The 26,181-nt window shown below is 37.3% G+C and overlaps 1 protein-coding gene across 1 annotated transcript; it reads left to right on the forward strand.

Annotated features, from left to right (window-relative positions):
• The first annotated feature begins 651 nt into the window (after window positions 1-651).
• On the forward strand, window positions 652-24,308 carry LOC137258230 (proteasome assembly chaperone 4-like). The gene is made up of 4 exons (XM_067795823.1): window positions 652-885; window positions 12,921-12,996; window positions 22,999-23,146; window positions 24,041-24,308. Exons 1-3 carry the CDS (start codon window positions 688-690, stop codon window positions 23,115-23,117), a joined length of 393 nt encoding a protein of 130 aa, XP_067651924.1. The 5' UTR covers window positions 652-687; the 3' UTR covers window positions 23,118-23,146; window positions 24,041-24,308.
• Window positions 24,309-26,181: the final 1,873 nt, after the last annotated feature.

Here is a 26,181-nt window from a genome sequence, read left to right on the forward strand (position 1 = left end):
CTGCTAAAATATGACTTATGGTATCTGTTCTCGTGGTTACGCATCTGTATTAATCTTATTTTCATAGTTATGCTACTTCATAGAGATGATATGCACTGATGCACTTGCATATATGTCAATTGATATTGCATAATTATTATATCAGACCAAACTAAGCGTAATAATACTTCGCTGTGTGTGACGTCATGAGAATTTAAACTCTCCGACGATTGGTTGGTCGCTTTTCTCAACCTTTGTGTTAGGTGATTATGGACGTTATACTACTGTCAGACAAACGGTTTATGAATAACATCTAAATACATCCGTCTGTCGAGCATTTATAAATATAATTATCCATGCGACTGATCGTATTATTCATACATTTGTGAATATCGTGTTTAATGCTTTTTAATGCTCACAAATGTATTCGGACTAGAGTTTGGCCTGTTCCAATGATAATATTAATAATTTTGAAAAAGTATGTTTGTAGTTTTACAAGTGTCCGTGTATTTCTAAAGAGTTAAACTCACGTGTGTGTTTGTCAATGCTAGGGAATCTAGGCATAATCCATGCTTCTCTATTTACGTTAATACGAAAACCCGTGTTTTTGTTGAACATATACTGAGGTAGTTGTAGGGAATACAGTTCATGTGAACACGTGCTAGTAAATGAAAATAGTGAAGTGTCGAAAACCGGACAGCGTGGTACATGTCCCTCATTATTGATGCCATGGCAGAATCAGACATTAAAACGGGACCACCCTCAGTGACAGTGCACACATTTACTGAACATATCATGGATACCGCAGTGTTTTATCAAGTTATCAAAATGAGCGATAGTTTCCATCTTTGGGTCGGAGCGAAACCGTCTCTTGAAAATATGACTCTTGCAATGAACACCAGATTTGTAAGTCATCGTTTCATGATTGGAAAAGTAAATTTTCAAGTGATACCTTTATTCATATGTGTGCAATAGTACTATGGGAAAAGGTTCCCCGCTACCCACTTCGTTAGATTACACAGTAAAAGGGGAGTCCATCCCCGAAGTAATATTCCACTGATCACTGAAAAAAGTTCATTGTTTTTAATACCTGTTCTAGTTAATTGAATGTATATTTAGGGTGGGGCTTGTATGTCAGTTTGTAATTTTGGTTTTTGATTGGGTCGGGGGGTATGGGCGGGTATGAGGTGGTTATGCCAAGTCAGTCGATACTTCTCCGGTCTTTCTAGACTTGAGATGGACTCTTTTTTTTTATATGTAATCTGCAGTGTATACTCTGGGAGACCGCCAAGAATCGATTGTTTGGGGCAAGACGCGGTATTGCATGCATGTGTTAATGACAAATACCGATTTGTGAATTCCACTGAAAGTATGTATAAGCAGTTTACCATAATTTAAAGAAAAAAATATCCAATTTTGTATATTCAGAAGAGAAGAGAATAGTTTTCTTTGAACTCTGTAATAGGGCATTCCGCTAGTGGCCAGTCTGTTAATGACCAGATGACTCACACCGGGCAAAGAGGATTCGCTATTCTAAGATGCATTAAGAACGCTTTACAGCATAGTGCTTACTTGGCAGCATAATTTATATATATTTTGTTTTTATTTTATCATATTTCAAACTAATACAGATTTGATAACACATTTTATTATACAAACTATAAATATAAAGTTGCAATATTCTGAAGAATTAAGAATTGTATTAATAATGGAATTTTAGACTTGTTTTAGTAAACTTATATCTTTCTTTGTTAATATGAAGTCATTATCAAACTTTCATTGGTAATATAACCTAAAGGTATAATAATTGGAGTTGTATGATTATTTAAATTACATTATTGCATCGCTAAATGAGTTTGTGAATATTGCTTTATACCACATCAGTGTAGTGAAGTAGTCTTGTACATTGTAGGGTTTATAGAGAAGCCAATGACCGAGTTGCAGTTTTATACCACTTTTAGCAATGTTCCAGCTATGTCACGTTGGGGTACTCGAGAAATTGGTTTCACACATTGTACCCATTTTGGAAATCAAACCTGGTCCTCAGTGTGATGAGTAATCTCTTTATCCACTGGTCTGTGAACATAGTTACTATTTGTCATGCTATCTTAATATTATCAGCAGTGTGCAAGCAGTTCATGAAACAAGGAACTACATCTGGTTAACTACACACAGTCAGAACAGAGTCAGTTTGTCACTATTTTCAGATGGAAGGTGCACCCACATGACAAGAAGAAGTGTCACACATGCAAGCAGTTCATTGATTATTTTTTTGTTCCTGAAAGATAAAGACAAACTTTCCTGCTTTTGTTTCGTATACCTAGGTCATCAGAGGAAGTCAAGTTTGTGAAGATACACCTACTGAGTATATTTCCGTGTTCATGTAATCTTAAGTTTTGATATATTTTTATGGTATTTCTAAAATATGCCAGATGAAATGTTATGCATTTATATTACTGTGTTAGGGTAGTGGACTTTGTTGAAAATGTCTGTAAAATGAATTTCATGTGATTAATTAAATGTCCGGTGTCTGGTGCCAGTTGATAAGTTGAAAGCACATTGTTGATCAGCATGGGATTATTGCCAGTGATATTGGTGCCATTCTGCTTGATATCGACACCTAGCTGCTTGATATTGACATCTGATTCTTCTTGATACAGGTGCCATTCTTCTTGATACAGGTGCCATTCTTCTTTATATTGGTGCCATTCTGTTTCATATTGACACTATTCTACTTGATATTGACTCAGTTCTGTTTGATATAGACTCAATTCTGTTTCATATTGACACTATTCTACTTGATATTGACTCAGTTCTGTTTGATATAGACTCAATTCTGTTTTATATTGGCACCATTCTGCTTGATGTTGACTCAGTTCTGTTTGATATAGACTCAATTCTGTTTTATATTGGCACTATTCTACTTGATATTGACTCAGTTCTGTTTGATATAGACTCAATTCTGTTTTATATTGGCACCATTCTGCTTGATATTGACTCAGTTCTGTTCGATATAGACTCAATTCTGTTTTATATTGGCACCATTCTGCTTGATATTGACTCAGTTCTGTTTGATATAAACTCAATTCTGTTTTATATTGGCCCCATTCTGCTTGATATTGGTGCCATTCTGTTTCATGTTGGTGCCATTCTGCTTGATATTGACTCCATTCTGCTATATATTGACACCATTCTGTGTGGTATTGACACCAATCTGCTTGATATGGACGCCTTTCTGTTTGATATTGGCGCCTTTCTGTTCCACGACTCCAAGAGCTACCTGGAGTTGGGCTATATTGGTGGGTACTAGGTTTCAGACATACAGAGATGACACAACTTTATGCATGATCAACTTCTTTATTATAACAATGGCAATGTTTTGACATAGGTTCTTCTACTGTGTTCAAGCATATGGGAGAATGATGGGTTACACTGGTTTATATACGTGATGAGCTAATGCAATAACAATAACAAAGGCAGGAAAACAAAGTATGGAAGAAAGTTACATGATGAGGAGCAGTGACATGATGATGTGCGTAAGATAATAGACTGACACGAGTAGGATTACCATGAAAATTGTGAATGTAAGTTAGTTAGACAGAAACCATGGTGGGGGGGATTAATTAGGGAGAAGCCAGTTGTGAGGAATCTCTACAGTCTAAGTAAACTTAGTCTCAGTGTATTTCGTTACACTCCACTACTGAGTCTAACAAAACCTTATGGGAGGTTGCATCAGGTAACCTTTGACATTGACCAGTCAGAACACAGCTTACCAAATTGCAAAAGCGCACATTCGCACATACCTTATGAACATTTTTATCTTGAAAAGTTTCGTACCCGAAAGATTCGGAATACTATTTAGCGTACACTTGCTTCTGGGTGATACACACAGCATACCTACAACCATGACAGCGTTGAGTAAACAGTTGCTGAAAATAGTATTTTTATTCAATATTCAATGATGTCATCTTGCGGAAATATTAGCTAGTGGTAACCATGTCAACAAAAACCCCAAAGCGTATATACTGCAGGTCAAATAACTGTGTTATATGCAGTTTTTTTGTGTGGAGAGATCAGTGTCAGTGACCTGAATATTTTGAAAGTCCCTCCAATCCCTAAATAGTGGACGTTGTCTGATTGGTTAAATCTATTTAACAGTCTCGCGTTTGATTGGATGGTCATTGGTCGCTCAAAGGTTACCTGACGCGACCTTTTACTGGGTTTTGTTAGACTCAGTGGTGGAGTGTAACGAAAAGTACTGAGGGTAAGTTTACTTAGACTGGGAATCTGAGTTGGACAGATTCATTAGAAGCCACAGTGGGTTGAGTGGATAATTATTTGTTGATTTGGTGTTAGTAAACTGAGATGTTGTTATAGCCTTGATTTCTGTTGAGAGATCAAAACAGTGTATTTGTAATGGTTCAGCCAATTTCCCCTCAGTGTAATCATGTTGGCTGCTTCTAAGTGTTTTGACAGTGTCAGTAAGCTTATTTGGATAGTTAAGTTGGGCGAAGACTTGCCAGAGGTGTTTAAATTCAGGTTGAGGGATAACTGAACTGAACTTATATTTTCACTTAGGCTGCAAAACTGCAGCATAGGAGGTACATGAATAGTGTTTACATTTCTACAAATTATATACAAACTGTATGATAGATAAAATGTACATGAGAGAAGTTACATATATGTTATTGAAGTTATTTCTTAACCCCCTGAATGCCACAGGGACATATATGTCCCTCATCTTCACCCCTCACTTTGAAGTCCAATAAAATTCTACATTTACCATGCACATATATATATTTCACAGTTTTGAATTCTGTGGAAAATACCCCATTTCCTGATACCATCCACTATTATCTCAGACCAAGCTAAAGTGCTTAAAATTGCCTTTCAATTCAATGACATTGCTTCATTGGAAATTAGGCATTTTTCACACTATACAAAATCGCGATTCAGAGCATTATTTGCTGTATGTTTTGGAATGTGAAAATGGGATATTTACTGAGAGTATTGAATTTCAAAAATAGCCTATTAATGTTCACTGATATCATGTTTTCATGTAACCAGTAATGATAATTATGAAATGTCGCCAATGAACCCAGAATCGGTTGGAATGTTTTTGAAAGTACACTTGCATGAACGCCGAAGTGCGCTTTCCGCCATATTGGATAGTGTTTACAAAATCACGTTTTGAGAAGGCCAGTATTGAGATGCCTATCACATCATGTATGTTTCATTGTCAGCTGCGACAAATGCATCATTGAATTCCCCAAACATCTTAGAATCAAATTTACAAATGGTCTTTGTCACCAATACCAACTGTCTAGATCGATAAAACGAAACAAAATATACTTGGTATGAAAACAAACACTGTGCTTAAAAGACAGCAAGTGTTGAAATGTAAACAAAGAAAAATTCTGATTTTACACTGTGTAGCATTTTAGGAATATCATAGCAAGAAATAGGAAATTAAAATTAAATACAATGCAATCATGTGATAATTCATAAGAAACTGTCAAACTTTTAGTGCAGCTCGACGCCATAAATGACGCAAAATCACGCAGAACGACAACGGTACTTGTCAGCATTTCTGGCTTCTTCCGTCATTTACAATGCAAACGATAACAACATATAGCAATACACAGATAGTCAGAATATTTCTGATTACTTACATCTCACATTTATGTACAAAAGATCCCTGAATCAAGGAAAGAGTCCTCATAAAATCTTGTGTACCCTTGTCAGTGATGCTGCCATTTTGAAAGAAATCAGCCGTAGGTAGTGATGTCACAAGTGTTGGAAGACACATGTAGCCATTATTACAACATGTGCTTTAGTTAACTTTGATGTACAATTTTCAGATTTTTATAAATATTGCAGATTCATATAAACAGGTTGATAAACAGCGATTTAATTCCAACTTATAAGAAAAGCTGATTATATTAATGAAAATAATTTGTACATTTTATGAAATGTAGAGGCACACATATTTAAACGAATTGTCTTGTTCATTGCATTGGTTAGTGTCGTTATTATAGACAAAACAATTCTGAATATTGATTGACCAGATGCGAGTTTGTCAAAAATGTTTTATGATTCATTATCATTCTATTTGATAATAATGTCCATTCAAATTTGATTAAAACATATCTGATGGCAGAATATCTTACTCAAACAATATTTATATGAAATTTGTTAAAAATATATAAACCAAGTCATGTCTTAATGTGGACAAACCTTAGGTCCATATTCTAATAGTGTTGTACTGAAAAAGGGATCTCTTTGTACCTTTCACTGCATACTTATGAAGTGAAATAATTACATAATCATAAGAAGAAAAGTCTATTTCGTAAATGAATATTGAGTGAGTATTCAGGTGTTGTGAAATTTTCATTTATGCTAAACTGATGCCAGACAGGTGCGTGTGTTGATCACAATAAGATACGTAGTAAAACCATGTTATTGTTGATATATTCAGGACACTATTTCAGTGGTAAAACCATTGATTTTATGTTTTGTCTAAAAAGTGTGGAATTCTAACACAGAAGCCAAGATCTTTTACACACTGAGTGGAAATTAGGTTAGATATATACTAATCAGCAAACCAGTGCCGCCTTTTTCCGACATCACAAAATGCACAAAACATGCCATGACGTCAACTAAAGTGTCACATTATTTTCAGTTATTTCATTACATTTGAAAATATGGCTGTTACTCTGTTAATAATGATGCAAAATTAATCAAAATACATTTACACAAAAAGGAGAATATGGGAATCTAGGAACTAAGTTATGTATCGGATAGGTCCATCCAAATTGCTATTACCTGCTTTCTCATGTAGTGCATTGGCATCTTTTCTTACAAAATGTGAAACTACCAAAAGGTATCCTCTCACATTAGATAACTTTGTATTGGAATAGTTTTTTTCTCTGTGAACAAAACATAACAAAAATATACTGTCTGTATCCTCAGCAAATTCTCTCAATGTGATCTGAGTTACATTGACCTAATGTAAAGCACAGCAGAGTTATGCCCCTTATATTTATACGTGCATGACCTCTCTGTCGACGTTTGATGTCATAGAAGAAAATCGATTTTTGACATTTATTGCAGGTCATTTTGATTTTGTGAGTATGATGTTGTCGGATCCACCGAAAATAAGGATTTTTTATTTGGATGTGTTAAGTTTAAGCTTCCATTTTTTACAGTATTTGTGAAAGGAACATATTTTGCAAATCACAAGGGTCCGAGGATATAAAGACGGTATCATGAGCATACAGCCATGCTAAAAGTGTAATGAGCGTACCTAAACGGTGGTGGAAAGCACCGAGTTTAAGTTGTAAACCACAGCATGAGTCTGAGTTCTCTCCTTGGCAGACACCCTGTTTACACAAGAAGAAATAAGAATAATTTCTGCCGTTACAGACACATGATTTAATATTTTAATATATGTTTAAGATCACCTTGAAGCATTTCCCAGATATCTTATTTTACAGAAGTTTTTTCCAGAACCCAGATCTCCAGACGGTATCAAATGCTTTTTGAAAATCGATAAATGCGCAATATAATTTCTTTTTGCAACATATTAATAGTTCCGACATATGAAATAAACTGAAAATAGGGGTCTGTAGGTGAATATCTATGTACAGTGGGAGTGGTATTTGTATTTACACTGAAAGGCTTTGTATAAAAGAATACAGAAACTGTTGAATGAATGTCAGAGAACAATGGTTCAAAATCGTGCACCTTAAAACCAGCCACAGTCTGACAAATAACTGCACTTGCTATGGCGTAATCAACCACGTTCACACCTTTACATGTAATCCCTTTATCCTCTCCTCCAATCCGACCATTAAGGATATACAAATTATTATTTTTACAAAACTCCAGAGGTTTATAACCATGTGAGTTTACTCTACCCTTGTCTTCTCTACATCTATGGGTTGGAATACTGTATAATTGTAGTTTGTCACCATCATTCATAAAATCACACAGTTCTAATGGAAGTATTTCCTCATTTACAACGTCATAGTCACATGATACATAATCTTCCAATATTCCCATACAGGCATTTATATCCCCGATTAAGAATAAACGTTCACATATATCAAATGAAACAGTGTCCAACTCAGCGAATTTATCATGATCATAATACCTGGAGATCAGATTCAGTGCTCGGTGGGTAATGGTGGGTAGTGCTCGGTGAGTGGTGATAATGCCTGTTTCAGTTCTGAGAGGGTGGTTAGAGTCAAAGTGGATGTACTGGTCAGTGTGTTGGGGTTTGAAGTAGACAGAGGTTTGGATACTGTGGTCAGTCTACACGTGACTAGGACATCAAGGAAGTCAAGTTGAAAGCTAGTCAAAAGCTTTCTTTGATTCTTTGTTTCCCACCTTTGCTTTTGTTATCTCATTATCATTTGTACATCTTGTATATAAACTGGTGTACGCCATCATTGCCCCAAATCCTTGAAAATGGTATAAGAATAAGTACTAAAACGTCACCAGTGTTAAATTAAAAATATTTATTATGCATAAGGTTGTGTCATCTCTAAACCAGCAGTAAACCTCTAGTATAACAATCCGACATACACTCTTTGTCGAAGAAAAAACCACAGCTCTGCTGGCGACATGTCGGGACTAAGGAGTCAGTCCATTGTTCAGGTTGGTTACAATCTGTGTATGCTATGGTCTGACATGGCCATTTTGCAGTTCAAAATTTCTGCTAGTAATTCTTGTTAATGGAACAATAAAATGTCATGAATATATTGGTTCGATGCTCAGGTGTCAGTCCAGATTCATCTGTCTGGTGGTACCTTCAAAAAACTTCACTTTTTCATTAGCCAAACATTTGGGTTACAATGGAAACTGACACCTCAACTGACTTGATTGGTTCATTGTATGCTTGGAATATCTATCACTGGATTAAGGTCATTTAGTGGTATTTAGAAAAGATACACAGAAAAGCAGAAATGTACGGATACCAACTTCTTTAATATGAGAACCATGGTATTTCAGAATAGATTCTTACTCCTTTATCAGACATGCTGAATGTACTCTCAAACATTGTGTTCCTCATATTACAGGAGCTAGCATCAATAAATTGCCGCTTTCAAAGTCAGTGATTTACAGGCAACATTGGAAAGCTAGAATATTGCTGAAGGTGGCATTTAACAGCAAACAAACAAATCACAGTAAAGTTTATGTAGTGTAAGTTCATGAAACTAATGAGGTATATTCATATATTATGTATATGACAGTAATAGTATACACAATGAATCATTATAATTGCTGAACAGCCGGCTTAATGCTTGTATATTTAACCTGATTAGAAGCTCATGACATTACATACATATATATGTATATTGTGCATGTATATTTATGTCTGAACTTCTAATCAGCATCCGTGAAGGTCTCGGTGTAGAATAGGCCTTCAGCAACCCATGCTTTGCCATAAAAGGTGACTATGCTTGTCGTAAGAGGCGACAAACGGGATCGGGTGGTCAGCCTCGCTGACTTGGTTGTCACTAGTCATCGGTTCCCAAGTGCGCAGATCGATGCTCATGTTGTTGGTCACTGGATTTTCTGGTCCAGACTTGATTATTTACAGACCGCCGCCACATAGCTGGAATATTGCTCAGTGCGGCATAAAACTAAACTCACTCACTCACTCACTCTAATCAGGTTAAGTAATCAGTTGTTCAGCAAATAATGCTGCATAGTGTGTACTATTACTGTTATTCAACAGACAGCACAACCCAGTCACCCTGGGAGTAAATTGCCCAAGTACACAGCTATTACTGACATGACAGTAATAGCCACTGGCTAATGATCAGAAGCTTCACTCAGGTATCACTGAAACTAGGTCTGAACAATGCATTTACGGCTTCAGATTTCATGGATGCATGTAGGCTGTGGGATTGTTGGGTACACATTTTTCTCCATTAATTCCGCAGAATGAAAAATCAGGTTGCCACTTTCCAAGCTAAAATGGTTCAGATGTGGCACTTGGTTGATGTGCGTTATATGATTATAACAAGACTTTCAATATAAACAGCACTTAAGTAGTTGCCATGCTGGTCGAAAGCTTTAAGTTGTATCTTTGAAAAAAACAATCAGGGCAAACCATAATATCCCGAGGTATCTATGGTCTAACATACCAATTGCTTTCTTGGAATTAGTGAGTGAGCATGATCATTTTTATCCTTTAAAGATCAAATACTGAGGTCATAAACATAAAAATAAAAAAAAAACATGCTGGACCATGTTCAGATGGTTCAGTAGGTCATTTGGTCCAGTTAAGTGGAAAGATGAAAGCATCCCTGGAATTTTGCTGTCCCTGCTATTTGTTTAGTTGTGAAACAATGCTAAGTACATTTATGTAAGGTGTGGTATGGTAGCCTAGTGGTTAAAGCCCTCGCTGGTCATACTTTAAACCTGGTTTGATTCCCCACATGGGTACACTGTGAAGCACATTTGTGGTGTCATCTGTCGTGATATTGCTGGAATATTTTGATAAATGTAACATAAAACTATATTCATTCACTCGTTCATAATTGTGTGAACCAGTAAAGTTTTTTAGGCATAACAAATGTTTACTGTTATAAATGTTAAGTCAACATTCATTTTCTTCTGACAGAGGTATATAGCTCTTTTCCCTTTTTTGAGGTGTAACAATGTTCACAATTTGTAAATACAATTCATGTGTGAAATATAATGTAAGGCCAGACCAATTTTAAATCTTGTTTTATGGACTTTGTTTTTTGAATTGATATTCAGCAACCCATGCTTGTAGGAGGCGACTAATGGGGTCGGGCTTGCTGCTTTGGTTGATTAGTCATTGTAGTTTGTATCCCAATAGCATAGATAGATGCTCCTGATGTTGGTCATTGGATTCTCCGGTCCATACTCACTTATTTACAGACTGCTGCTACGTTTGGTTAAAAACAATAACTGAACAAGCATAGCTGAAGTTATCACATAACTGACATATTTTGAGAGTTATTTTTCTTAGTGTGCGAGGTATTTTGATGGGATATTTCTGTTTATTGTTTGTTAGCAGTGAAAAAAAAAGTCACCTTTATCAAGCTGTCATAGTAGTAACAAGCTTTTGACATGAATATATTTGTTGAGGAGATCTGACTTGCAGTTACGCTAGGTGTTGGGGAAGTTTTACACTGTGAGTTGATTCACATGTGTTGTAGGTACTTGTATTATATTTGCGTGTCTAATATACAGGTAATATGTACAGGTAAAATGGCCCAGGGTTAAAGTAAGAATGCTCATTTCACAGGAATGTGTAGATATGTACATAAACATGATAACAGATCTGCCTGATAGTATAACCTATGAGTGGGATGTTGATATCGTTGTAGGTACACTGTAGATCCGGGACAGTTTCCATATATTGAATACACAGATCAGCTATGATGTACTAGTGAATTTGGAAGTTAAAATTCCAGACGTTGGTGTCACTGCTTCTGGCAAGATAAAATAAAGCTATCACTTTATGCTGAATATGTTGCTTTTAGACTATTGACATTTCCCACATATAAAGGGGGTGAGTTGGTACACTGTCAAGCTATTTTCTTCTTGTTGTTTAATCCTGTGCTCAGCAGTATTCCAGTTTTCCGGCACCAGTTATTAAAGTCATGATCTATGCAGATAGCCCTAGAGGTCATGATTTTTTTTGTATTTTTTCCTGTTTTAATGTTTTCATGACAACCTTTGACTTGACTTCAATGAGGGTTGAACTTGTTTTTAGTGTTCCAAATGTGATCAGTGAAGTGGTGTCTTTCGGTTGCTTGAGATATTGAAAAAATACTGTTTAATGTTTAATACCTCCATAAAAAATCTCTCAGTTATATGATTGTGGTCTTTAAATAATTGAGTCTGAATCACAGACAGAATCAGTTTCAGTCTATAGTTCTAGATACAATGACGTGTGGTCAACCTAGTCAGCAAGCCTGACCACCCAATCCCATCAGATGCCTCTCGCAGCAAGTATGGGTTGCTGGAGACCAATTCTAACCCAGATCTTCATTTGTACCATTAAACAAGGAAATCTCCCTGCATTGAATCATCCCGCAAGCTGTCATGATCTTATGATCTGGGGTTTGAATCATTGATTCACTCTAAATATGAAAGATGAAGGTTGGCAGTGTGGTTCCACATTTGCATAAGAACAAAAAATGTTAAAACTTGGCGTATGAAGTTTTGGCAGATGAAACAAGCACGGCGAATACCATGTCGTGTCGTAAAGGAGCATCAGTGTTAGACTTGGAATAGTATCTCCTTGGTTCAGCCCTCTCAAGCAGACATTCACCCAGACTATGTACGAAAACCAGATCCAGTATTTATTATCACGTGACTTATCGTGAACGATTATCGACTGCAATTGCAAAATATGTACTTTTTTTTGTGTAACCACCGATCTTAAGGGGTTTTTTTTTTCAACTTTTTTCTAATTTGTGTTTTTTATACCTATTACTGTCATTCTTTGTATTTATACAAAACACATTTACCAGTATGTCACATTGCATTCACAATAGATGTTAAATATAAAAATGGACAGGGTATTGTAATATTTACTGTAGTGATGAATGCGAAACGTTGAATACAATCGCATAGCTTTACATTGTTGCTGTTTGTGAATATATATAAAACTAAAAAATTGTAATCCTTGTTTAGATCAGTTTTCAGTGATTTTTGATCATTGGATCACCTGTTAATCTGCTCACATACATGCTTCACCTTTACATACATGCTTGTCAAGAGCAATATTCAAAGCTGTTAGGGCTAAGATAGTCGTAAGTTAGTGTTAATGTATAGCACTTACGACAGTTTTAGTGCTGATAGAACCTCAATATAACTCTAGACCCAGATGACCTCACTTGACTGACTGTGGTCAGTGCCAATGCAGTGGTTTATTTCATTTTTTCTAGGAAACACAGCCACTTGCCAGCCACTTGTTCGGAGACAGCTCAAACTCGACTGCAATGAGTCTGGCACAGAGATTGGGTAAGACTGACATTTAGCTTAGTAATGTGTTCAGTTGTCATAGCTCTGGCTAATGGCTTAATTGGTCATATAGAATTAACATTCAGGGCAAACACATCATGAGAGCATTCATGAAATTCCTCATTGTTTGTAGGTCGTTTGCTATCTGAAAAGTCATCAGATCAAACTTTACGTAGGACTGTATATGAGATGAGATGTCAGTTTCTATAGACAGAGTAGGTGATAATTAAATGCACAATCCCTTATATTTATGTTAATATTCAACTGTTTACACAAAGCTACTTTGAGAAGCTGTTGACCCAAACATGTTGCAGAACGTGTTATCAGTTATGTCACTACTAATTCAGAAAGCCTTTGGAAATGGTTGGTAATTTCCTGTTTGAGAAACATCAAGCTCATTGAAATATGAAGAATGATAGTGCTCTTCATGCGTTCATGTCTCATCAGTTTAGTATCTAGAAAAAGTGGTGATTTGGTGACTGGAATGTGTGAGGTGGTTGATTGTTGTCATTTCTATCGTGCAGTGATTTATCGGGTTCAGATTTGATTATTTACATGAACAAGTTTAGTTTTATTGCACACTCAGCAATATTCCAGCTGTATGGCAGTGGTCTTTTAAACAATCAAGTCTGGACCAGACAATCCAGTGACCAACATCATGAGCATTGATCTACTCAGTTGGGATACAATGACGTGTTAACCAAGTCAGCAAGCCTGATCCTGTTAGTCGCCACTTAAGACAATGGATTTACTTGGGTTGATTATTTACATGAGCATATTTAGGTAGTCATGAGCATATTGAATGGATTTTCTTGATGTGTTTGGATGAATTTGACTTTAATCGATTACTGCAACTGACTTCGGTATGGTTTTGACAAGAAGTCAGGGACTTATTGCCAGATATATCTCCTATATAACCTTGGCAATGTTTTCTTATGTATAATTGGAGGATCGTGAAGGTCAAGGTCTCTCAGTATGAAGACATCCAATATCCAGATATAGATTTGGTACATTATGACCTATGGATACTATTTGATGAACCTCTCTCCATTAGGTTAAGGTCAAATCATGAAATGTGGTTGAAAAATCCGATAGATACATGAGAAATCTAAACCTTTTTCAGTCACTTATGACTGATATACAGATTTAGTTAATCCTCGTCCCATGTCAAAGTCATGTCAGATGTAAAGATCAGTTCCAAGGTCACACTCTTGTGCAAAGACTTTTAATAGTTTCATTTACAATAGATTGGCATTTGATATTGCAACTTTATGCATGCAACACCACTAATGTTTGCTTAAGTAATATTTATCGCATGTAGTTGAATGAACGTGAAGGTTGTTGTCACTGTGTCAAATCATTATCCAGAAAGCTAACAAGATAACCTGTGGCTTAATTATTGGAGTCGTCGAAACTTTGTGTATGTGATCTGTAGGAATGGATCTTGATTGCTTGAACTTTAAGATGACGTCCATTTAAAGTCAGTATCATGAGAGGAAGGCTAAAGGAATAGTTCAGCCTGCAATATTATCATTGAGTCCTTGTGTATGGAACGTATGGAGCTCGGAAATCCACCTTAATTCGAGAGACCTTCTTTTTTTCTGGTTTGTTCTGTCTGGGTGGAGTGTGCCTGACCCTGTTCACTAGAGAGAAGAGATGCCATACTGAGGCATACCTAAGTAAGCAGGGTAATGTTCACCACATTTGTGGAATCTGCGACAAAAGTAATACAGTGGAAGCTGTCAAAATCGGCATCTGACCAATCTGGCAAGTTGTCAACACCGGCATGAAATCACAGTCCCATCCATGACTTGTACATTTATCAGCTCTACAATCCGGCACATTGTCTAAACTGGATTATTTGTCAGTCCCAGTGAGTGCCGGTTTAGACAGCTTCCACTGTAGTTGAGAGGACGAAGAGGACGTTGTTCAAAGCACATTCACTGGGCCCATGGATCCCAGCTTGTTCCCGAAGTCTATTGTGAACAAGCAGTTCCCACCACCTCCACTTCAAAAGTCTAAGCGACCATTTACAAGGATTCAACTAGCGCCCACCCCCGCAACCAATTCAAACATTTAGTCATTGAACCAGCAGCTTATGTGGGATTCACACCATCAATGAGGATCAACTTATAACAGAACCATGGGTGGTCTACAGAGCCCCAGACAGGGAAGACATCCCACATCGATATGTCCACCCAATGACATCACTACAGCTGCTTTCCATCCTTCAAGAATATCATCAGTTCCACCCAGGAGCAACACATGAGGACGTCTTAAAGACTCCTGAGCTGCTTACGTTTATGGAGCTAACAGTCTAAATGGCACTCATTTGTGCGCCAAAGCATCAGTGTGCGCACATGTGTTTTGTACATTAACCATGTAGCCATAACACTCCAATCGTGAGTTTATATTAAATTATACGGATTACCTCACTCATAACAGTGTTACTTTTCCCTATTTATCTCTCCGATATCTGGGGACCCTGAATCATTTGGAGAGACCACATTTGTTTTCCTTAGCAAATAAAACAAATTCTTATTCTATATGCAATAAAATCTTTATTCATTAAGGGGTGTCACAGTGGTACAAAAAACAATTTTTTACAACAATTTACAGTGTCTTCACACTAACTACATGCCCCTTCATTGTAAGACAATACAATCTGACAACGTTTCACAAAATCACAAATTTTCTCAATAATTCTGAATAAGAATTAATACATTCTCAAACTCAAGAGCAAGTGAATCTATCTCCAAATAATGAGACTGAACCAAACACGGCAGGACAATGCTGACATTACTGACAACTCCCCACTGGTAGAGAGCTGTGAAGTCTTGACGTCAAAAAATGAACTTGTGTAAGTAATCCTGTTGCACTTCTAGTATGAAGGAGGCCACATTGAGAAGCTTTAAGTTTTGTCATGATCAGCGGTTAAAAAATCTCATCGCCTGATGCCCATGTTTTCATTTTTAGCAATCAAGATTAATAATGGTAGCTTACATGTCCATGGGGCACTAGATAATTTCTGCTAATGGTTTCAAACTGCAAAAATAAACTTGGATTTCATTTCATATCTGCTCAAAATGTAGCTATTAAATTTAATGATGATCATAATATAGAGTTATCTTTCTTTGCTATTTATCACTTCCGGTCCATTAGTCTTAATATTGAATATCATGTGGATATATTCTTTCATAATTTCATTATCATGATTATGTTATAGAAACCAGGGCAAGTGGAAATTTAGTCAGGACAAAATTTATTACTTTCTTAAAATCACTTAACCTGTAGCAGGTGGCTTTTTTGGAAATAAATTGAACCCCAGGTGATGTTCTGACGTTATGTAAAATCTTTGCCACATAAGTGTTGATAGTTCAATGGGAATATGCTTGGTTCACAAGAACAACTTTTACGGTCACTCTAATGTGAAAGTTTCATATTGTAAACTGCTGTGGAGTGTCTTTATCTCATTTATACAGGCAAGAGTACCAGTCATGCACTTACAGTAAAGACTGGTCATGATGTGATTGTGCCATTCACTTTGTTCTTTGTATGACAGTGTTGTAAATGTATCACATTGTTTCTGTTGAGATTAGGAACAGGGCAGTCATGTTCTAGTTGTTTAATTAAGTGATTGACATGGGTTTGAGACTACTTTTAGCAATATTCCAGCAATATCACAGCAGGGGACACCAGAAATGGGCTTCATACATTGTACCCATGTGAGGAAAGGAGTCTTCAGCATGACAAGCAAATGCTTTAATTGCAGTCGTCTGTTATTTGAAAACTTCTTGAACAACATAGACCTGATGCATGCTTGAAATGTTCTAGGGGTTGTTTATAGTCTATATAGGGGCATGTATGTGCCTCTGTGTTGTCCAATATTATCAGGACCAGCAGACTGATAAATACTATTCTTAGCCCTGGAAATGTTTTGAAGCATGGTCTTTGTCCCTAGTGAATATCATAATCAGTGTTCATTGTTGTCAATGCTGTCATTATTTCATGCACTGTCATCACAATTCCCCTGTAGAAAAATGTGAATCTAATTCTATAAAAGATCCAACTATTAATTGTAAATAACACACAAAGTTCTTCTAAGTACAGGTTTATGATAATGGGTAATTTATTGTTTCAAATGGGCAATAATTGTGTAATATATCACTGTTGTGAAAATCAGCATTGGCCAGATGGTCACTGCGATTTATTTTTGTTTTGTTTTATAAATGTAAACTAACAGGCCCCGTATGCATTAGCGTGAAGTTAGGTTCGATGTCACACCCATTAAAGAACAGCTACTGAATGAGTGAACAGGATGTGATAGGGTAGGACAGCTATGCCTTACACAAAGGAGCTTTTCATTTCTCGGACTTAATGATACTGACTGGGCAATGTGAAGAGCCTGAATGTAATTGTATTCTATACAAGTATGGGTGTAATGTTTTTCTCCGGACCATGGTAGTTAAAAGATAACCCCCAGGCCGTAAACTATTCACAAGAAAGAGATTTTAATAGCCAGTGAGATCTCTCAGATCAATTGTAAACAGAAGGTGCAGTTTTATGGTGACCGCGGAAGGTTTGTAAGATTGAGTGCAGAAAAAAAATTATAACTATGTGGTCCAACACTTTTGAGTGTGACATTTTCAAAACAATCCTGAATCGTTTCAAAATTTCTTGTTTTATTTTTGTGTGTTCCTGTTTTAAGGTACTTTTTAAAATTAAGTAAATGAGAATCTATGCACCCAAAACATGCCTGCAACACATGTTTTGCATGTTTTTATTATATTTTTGTGTGAATAACACAGGTTTCTGAGTTAACGCAAAGACTGATCTGAATTTCCCAGTCTGTCGTTGCTCAAGCAGTAACACTATATAATGACAACTAATGTTTCCCTGATCATGGGGGTAGCCCAGTGCTTGAAGCGTTCACTTGCTATGCCAAAGACCAAGTTTTGATTCCACACATGGTTACAATGTGTGAAGCCTATTTCTGGTGTCCCCTGTGGAGATGTGGGCATATTGTTGAAAGCAGCATAAACCATACTCATTGACTTCTGATATATGAAGTCTACCAACAGGTAATGATTTTGGATCCTCTTTGATGAGATCATGAAGTCTACCAACAGCTAATGATTTTGGATCCTCTTAGATGAGTTCATGCGGTCTACCAACAGCTGTTGATTTTGGATCCTCTTTTTAGAGTTCATACAGTCTACCAATAGCTAATGATTTTAGATCCTCTTTTTAGAGTTCATACAGTCTACCAACAGCTAATGATTTTAGATCCTCTTTTTAGAGTTCATACAGTCTAGCAACAGCTAATGATTTTGGATCCTGTTTGATGAGATAAAGTCTAGCAACAGCTAATGATTTGGTATCCTGTTTGATGAGATAAAGTCTAGCAACAGCTAATGATTTTGGATCCTGTTTGATGAGATAAAGTCTAGCAACAGCTAATGATTTTGGATCCTGTTTGATGAGATAAAGTCTACCAACAGCTAATGATTTTGGATCCTGTTTGATGAGATAAAGTCTAGCAACAGCTAGTGACTTTGGATCCTGTTTGATGAGATAAAGTCTACCAACAGCTAATGACTTTGGATCCTGTTTGATCAGCAATGCCAATTACTCATCTTAACTGCTGTTCACAAACAACTTATTGGAGAGGTTGAAGAAAAGAGCTTCAGGGATCTCAGGGAGCTTCAGATGAAGATTTCTGTACATGGAGGAGTAGCATGCTTTGAACAACGGATGTATATTGTCTGCAGGAGTCCCACAGTCATTGCAGTTGATGTGTGCCTGAGACATACACGAGCGAAACTTCTGTGGAGAAGTGGAGTAGCTGTGTTCTTGTGGCACAAGAACTAGGTGTGAATATTTAGGCTTGTACATAGAGTGTGTGAGCACTTAGTAAAAAAAATAGCCTCATTGAAAGCCATACTGTTGGCAAAACTTCATGGACTCCATAGAATGGTCATTGCTCTGCCTTTCTGTTAAGATATTCACCCAACCTTGTCACAAGCCTCCACCTATTCCAAGGCCATTATCATCAACAAAGCTGCTGAGATTGTGAGGAGACTTCTGATTGTCTAGAGGTCCCAGCTTGCTTTAGTTCTCTTTACTCCTCCAGATACACGGCCAGAGGCTAATGTCATCAGTGGGTCAGCTTTGAGGAAAGACATAAAAGACGTTTGAGGATGAACAGTTTTAGACAAGGTTCTCAAAGTGTAGTTTTATGTGCATGAATACAGACAATGAGTTCAATAAGCTCAAACGTGGTCAGAGTAAGACATAGGAGCCACACAAGGGGAACATTGCTTTACTCCTGGCAGAACATCTTTAAAGAGACTAGAGCAACAGGACAAAACTCTTTAATTATCCTGTTAACTCATTTGTGCGCTAATGATATTGTAATAGTGACACACCTAAGTCACAGAAATGCCCAACATGGCTGTACAAGGAAGTATTCACGGGGGACTGATACTATACATATATAATCCTTGCATCACAGAGTGAGATATTTCTCTGCAGGACCAGTTATGAGATGAAGGCCTGTTGTATTGCATAGTATAACATAATACACATGAATTTAAAATAACCTGAACTGAAAAATTCACAAATACGCAGAGCTTAGGGGTAGCTTGGTTTTTTAGAGCATTTGATCATCGAACTCAGGACACTGACACACTCACTCACTCCTTGGATACATGGGTGTGATATGTTGGGATGAATATCTAGCTACGTCAGCTTGCTGATAATTGGACATTAATAAAACATGACTAATATACTGATAGGGACTGTCTCAAAATCATTTATACTAATTAGTACTGAATCTGTGTGTGTACAGTGGTGTATGACAAAGTAATGCTTGTAGCGACATTTGAGGTGGCTACTGACAAGTGGAGTGGGGCTCAATCTTTGCGATTTAGTTAAGTGCATTTTGTCACAGCCCTGTGGTGAAGGACTGTCAGTCATGACTCCTGATATTGATCAGTGGTCTCAGATTTGATTATTTTCTGTAAATGTCATATGCCTGGGATACTGTTGTGTGGGGTGTTAATAGTAGGGTGACCAACCTACAGGGAATGCTGCTAAAACGAATGGACTGATAGTCTGGCAGTTTTCATACATTATCTGTCACAGACATCTGGACCAGTGAGGCTGACAATCGACCTTCCTTTTCCCAGTAGTAATGAAGTTCGAAGCCGGTGTTCAATCAGCTGTCAAGGCAGCCATATTTAGAATGTATTTGATGCCATACAGGCTTGTTACGTAAGAATTAGACGTCAAGGTATACACTGCCACTGACTGTGTTCACGAACTGTATAAATGGAATGTTGGGTAGCAATGTAAGCGTATCAAGTTCAATTCAAGGCAAATTAAACATTTCCCAATATTTACCCCTATAAAATTTACATGCATTTCAAGCCAACATATTTACCTATAAAATATGAACTTTTGTAAAGGGAAACCTTAAGACCGGAGATGGGGTCTTTAGGAAGCTCAAAGTGAAAATGTAATTTTCTGTATGATCCAAAATCCCTAATCACTATTTGCCATTCTTTTAGAGACACTTACACCAAACTGTCATGCAGAGTTTACATACATTTATTCATTGTAAGGAGGCTAGTGTTGTGCCCATTCTCCATTGGCCATGACTTACCCCCCTCTGAAAACAGATAGTGATCTGAATGGCTATAAATGCGATAAGTCCCATCAGATCATTTGTGGACATATCTGTGCCAATATGATGTTGCTTGGCTATTGCTTGAAGTGCTGTAAAACTTGTGTATTTCATTTCCATGTCATATAGTGTTATTTTGGTAGTCTGACCCACCACTGTTGTGCCTGGGTCCCTGTAATGAATCATTGATTATGAATCCCTGAATTAATAATGAGGTAACTATGTTGAAAAATAAACAAGTCTGTCTGGGGCATCAGTTTTGCTCCTTGAGCTTATGAAACATGTCAACAACATTCTATAAATATTCTCTCACAGTTAGGAACAAGCAGAATCTATTTTCTTTCTGAACATTGGTGAATTCTAAAAATAAACTGGCAAGTCTCTTACAGTACTTCATACATGCAGTAGACAGACAGATGGCAGAGTTGGGCCGTGCCTTGGAAACAAGACATGCACACTGAGGGGCAGATCCCAGCTTGTGTGATGTCTGTACAGCTGGCTATTAATATATCAAAGTTGGTTATCTCTTTCCTATTGCTATCTCACACTAATTGTTATCTTGAATTACTGGACATCTCTGGGTGTTGGATATGCCAGGAACAGGCTAGGAATGTAGAGAGAGGGATTAACATTTTTTGCGTGTATGTGTGTTAGACTGACATTTGAATCCTGAAATATAGTTAACTGATATATTAAAAAATAACACTGAAGGTAACAATTATTTGGGCCCTGTTCCAACAAATTTCTTTGGAGATGCTCAGGCTAAGGCATTGTCAAATGTTGTACAGTGTTTAATTTCTGTTTAGAAGCTGAGGCAGTCTAGACTTGCCCAGTTATTCAAGACTTAGGTTGCACTTTTTGAATGTGACCATGTCTTGAAAATTACAGCCAGATTCTTTTCTAACAAAATGGAGATTTGAAGGTTGATTTAAGTATTTCAATTATATTTTTCATTTTTAGACATGGATCAGGTAATCCAGTGATCAACAGCATGAGCATAAATCTGTGGAATTGGAATGTGATGACGTGTGTATCTGTTTTAGTGCTAATGGAGCTATTATTGAGAGAAACTCACAAAATTATTATTACAGAACCAAGCTGTTAGTTTGGAAGCTCAAAACATATAGAATTTAATGATAATTGTATTCATAGTATATAAGGCTTAGAATTGCAACTTGTAAGTTTTATAAGTGTGTTTGCAATTAATTGGTACATTTACTCTTCAGTAGTAAATTCTTAATAGTTGCTCGTTTGGTGTGTAGAAGTTCACCTCCCATGTTGCAGGGTGATGATGAGAGAAGGAGACCAAGGTTCATAGGTGTACAGGTATCCAGTTAGTTTATGCACACCTTCCATATGGAAAATGACCTAAGCTTCACACAGTTGTTCTTGCTGTCCTTGGTACATATGCAGAAAATATTTGAGAAATAATGCTGCTAGTGACCCTACAGGGTAGGGCTGAGATGATGTATCGAACTATCGATTCATTGCAATTGTTGAGTCTCCGATAGCAATCAATTATCTACAGTATGTGCGACTTTTGAAAGCTCAGTAATTGACGTCCATTGATAAATGCACAGCGCAAAATACAGGAGGTGTCAGATTTGTTCACTCTGATATAGAGTTATCTGCCCCTTTTACATCTGAAACAAATTTGATCTGGGTTTCAAGTTTCTTGTCAGTTATCAAAAGAGAGTTGAAACTTCAACTTGTTTTCATTCCAAATGAACTATACGTTCATTTAGGAAATAACTTCAAATGAGACAATTCTAGGAGAAAAATACTGTTGTAACAATACTGCAATAGTATGTCGCAATAGACTATCGCCATCGCAGTAGCTGTTTCCCACTTAATAGTCACCCATACTTTTGTGTCCTACTCTGTTCTCTTCGGACCCTGAAGGTCCGCAGTAGAATAGGCCTTCAGTAACACATGCTTGCCATAAAAGGTGACTAGGCTTGCCTTAAGAGGTGACTATGGTGTAGGGTGGTCACGCTTGCTGATTTGGTTGGCACATGTCATTTGTTCCCAATTGCGCAGATCGATGCTGATGTTGTTGATCACTGGATTGTCTGGTCCAGACTCCATTATATGCAGACAGCCGCCATATAGCTGGAATATTGCTGAGTGTGGCATAAAACTAAACTCTCACTCACTCACTCACTCACTCACTCACTCACTCACTCACTCACTCACTCACTACTTTCTTCGTATTCAGTCATGCTGCTGTGGCTCTATATTTAGGGCAGTTTCCTGGTATTTGTAAACCAGCAAATGAAAACTGATGACCTTGCATATGATTGTTCCTCCTACAGCTAAGAAGACAGGGAAGCAAGTGTTTGTGAGTTGTAATATTGGCTATGATCAGCTGGCCATGCCCGTGGTGGAGAAGCGCATTATAGAGGAGATGAAACAGAGGCCAGAGATGTTCTGAACCTTCTCAGAGACAACAGATGGTCAAAGGTCAGGTAACCTTTGGAAAAATAACAAATAAAAAATAACAAAATCACCAGTAACTGTTTGTCAAAATGTTAGATAAAATTTCTCTGTTTTACCTCAATTTCTTTTCAATGCTGAACTAAAACCTTTGTTGTAGTAAACACATTGCAAATTTTTGTTGAAAATACAACAAAAAATGTCCAATCTTACTGCAGGAAATACAAAAAAAAATAACAGAAACACATGAAGATACCTGATACATGTTATATCTAAGCAGCACAATGGCCATGCTGTGTATCATTACCAAGAAAAAATTTACATCTGAAGTCAGAGATGTTTGTTCAGTGACAAAGCAACATGATGTGCATATGTATGTTTGTTCGTGTCTGCTGATGTAAACTTGGAAGTAGAGTGCACTCCCCCAGAATAGTCCGGCATGGGTAACAACAAGTGAGGTTGTGGGCTTTACAGTAGTTGCAGAAACTTTAAGAACAGGGTGACATCGCTAGAGGTTTTCAAAATTCAAGACCCCAACTCCAATTGTGAATGCAGAGTGTGTTTGTGTGTGTGTGTGTGTCTGTGTCTGTGTCTGTGTTTATGTGAGTGTCTGTGTGTTTATGTTTGCATCTGTGATTATGTGTGTTTATATGTCTGTGTTTGTTTTCTGTGTGTCTGTGTTTATGTGTGTGTCTGATTATGTGTCTGTATGTATGTGCGTGTCTGTGTGTATGTCTGTGTCTGTGTGGGTTAAGGCAGGGTGCACTCATCTTTGATCAGACTCTATTTTTCCACCCAACTTGTCAACAGATCGTGGGTTTTGTTTTCTCACAAACTCTTTGTTACTGCTGCTCTTGTTCCTGAAGTATTCATGGCAGTTCCGATCTACTACCTTTTCTGATTCTGAGATTTGTTTTGTAGATCGTGGAATCATCAGAGATGTCCCAGGCAGGTCAACTGAGCCATTACGCTACTGATGTCTTTGGGTGGCTTTGGGTGACTGGAATGGACAAGGAAAGAGGACAGTCCATTCAGATGAACAGAGGTGTTTTGCACATTTTTGGTTGAGGAGATGACAAAATGTGAAGAAAATGTTTTGGTAGTAGAATATGTTACACACTCAAAGCAACATTAACTGTGATTGTTGAAACACATTTTAAGTTGCAAATAAAGCTTTTTGTTGTACATACATCTTTTTGTGTCCTCTGTACCACTGACAAGCAAAAACAAAATGCCTGTGGGTGTCCTGTATCTCAGATTTGTCCGTCATCTTCTCAGAGGTGGAGTTTCTACCCGTGCCAACAAAAGAGACTGCAAGTGTTGTGCAGGCTTTTGACCTCTAGGTTTTCACTGGACCAGATCACTTAATGATAGTGACCATGATGTTGCTGTAATAATTACTGGACATTAGATAACTGAGGAACTTAGGGACAGCTGTAATAATTGCTGGATGTGAGATAACTGCAGTGCTTTATAGCCTTGGGATAGCTGTAATAATTGCTGGATGTGAGATAACTGCAGTACTTTATAGCCTTGGGATAGCTGTAATAATTGCTGGATGTGAGATAACTGCAGTACTTTATATCCTTGGGATAGCTGTAACAATTGCTGGATGTGAGATAACTGCAGTACTTTATAGCCTTGGGATAGCTGTAACAATTGCTGGATGTGAGATAACTGCAGTACTTTATAGCCTTGGGATAGCTGTAATAATTGTTGGATGTGAGATAACTGCAGTACTTTATAGCCTTGGGATAGCTGTAATAATTGCTGGATGTGAGATAACTGCAGTACTTTATATCCTTGGGATAGCTGTAACAATTGCTGGATGTGAGATAACTGCAGTACTTTATAGCCTTGGGATAGCTGTAACAATTGCTGGATGTGAGATAACTGCAGTACTTTATAGCCTTGGGATAGCTGTAACAATTGCTGGATGTGAGATAACTGCAGTACTTTATAGCCTTGGGATAGCTGTAATAATTGCAGGATGTGAGATAACTGCAGTACTTTATAGCCTTGGGATAGCTGTAACAATTGCTGGATGTGAGATAACTGCAGTACTTTATAGCCTTCGGATAGCTGTAATAATTGCTGGATGTGAGATAACTGCAGTACTTTATAGCCTTGGGATAGCTGTAAGAATTGCAGGATGTGAGATAACTGCAGTCCTTCATAGCCTTGGGACAGCTGTAATAATTGCTGGATGTGAGATAACTGCAGTCCTTCATAGCCTTGGGACAGCTGTAATAATTGCAGGATGTGAGATAACTGCAGTGCTTTATAGCCTTGGGATAGCTGTAATAATTGCTGGATGTGAGATAACTGCAGTACTTTATAGCCTTGGGATAGCTGTAACAATTGCAGGATGTGAGATAACTGCAGTACTTTATAGCCTTGGGATAGCTGTAATAATTGCAGGATGTGAGATAACTGCTGTACTTTATAGCCTTGGGATAGCTGTAATAATTGCAGGATGTGAGATAACTGCAGTACTTTATTGCCTTGGGATAGCTGTAGTAATTGCTGGATGTGAGATAACTGCAGTACTTTATATCCTTGGGATAGCTGTAATAATTGCTGGATGTGAGATAACTGCAGTACTTTACAGCCTTGGGATAGCTGTAATAACTGCTGGATGTGAGATAACTGCAGTACTTCATAGCCTTGGGATAGCTGTAATAATTGCTGGATGTGATGTTACTGAGGTACTTATAGCCTTGGTATAGCTGTAATATTTTCTGGCTGTTGGACTCCATGACAGTGCCTGGCTGCATGTTGGAGTGACCTCATGGCCACATTGAATGCTGGGGATGACTTCACACATTTTGTAGTGTGTACTCTCTTATATTTAGGTAGATGATAATTTCCAGGCTCTTTATAACCTTTGATTGAAAACTAAGGGGATATAGCAGTTGGCATATTGTTACCAGAGGAGAACTCCTAAATGGTTGAATGTTTTCCTTTCCTATGCAGATAACTAAAGGAGAAGTGGTGCCTTATGATGGCTTGGACACAGGTTCTTGTAATGCTAAATACTGCCTTCAAGGTTTACACTGTCA

This window comes from Haliotis asinina, chromosome 12 (genome assembly GCF_037392515.1).
Source record: "Haliotis asinina isolate JCU_RB_2024 chromosome 12, JCU_Hal_asi_v2, whole genome shotgun sequence".
NCBI classification, from domain to species: Eukaryota; Metazoa; Mollusca; class Gastropoda; order Lepetellida; family Haliotidae; genus Haliotis; species Haliotis asinina.

Excerpts from the sequence above, each read along its gene's own strand:
- LOC137258230 (XM_067795823.1), top strand. The coding sequence starts at position 688 with ATGTCCCTCATTATTGATGCCATGGCAGAATCAGACATTAAAACGGGA. Across the intron at positions 886-12,920 it reads TTGCAATGAACACCAGATTT|GAAACACAGCCACTTGCCAG; the intron begins GTAAGTCATCGT and ends CATTTTTTCTAG. Across the intron at positions 12,997-22,998 it reads GAGTCTGGCACAGAGATTGG|CTAAGAAGACAGGGAAGCAA; the intron begins GTAAGACTGACA and ends TTCCTCCTACAG.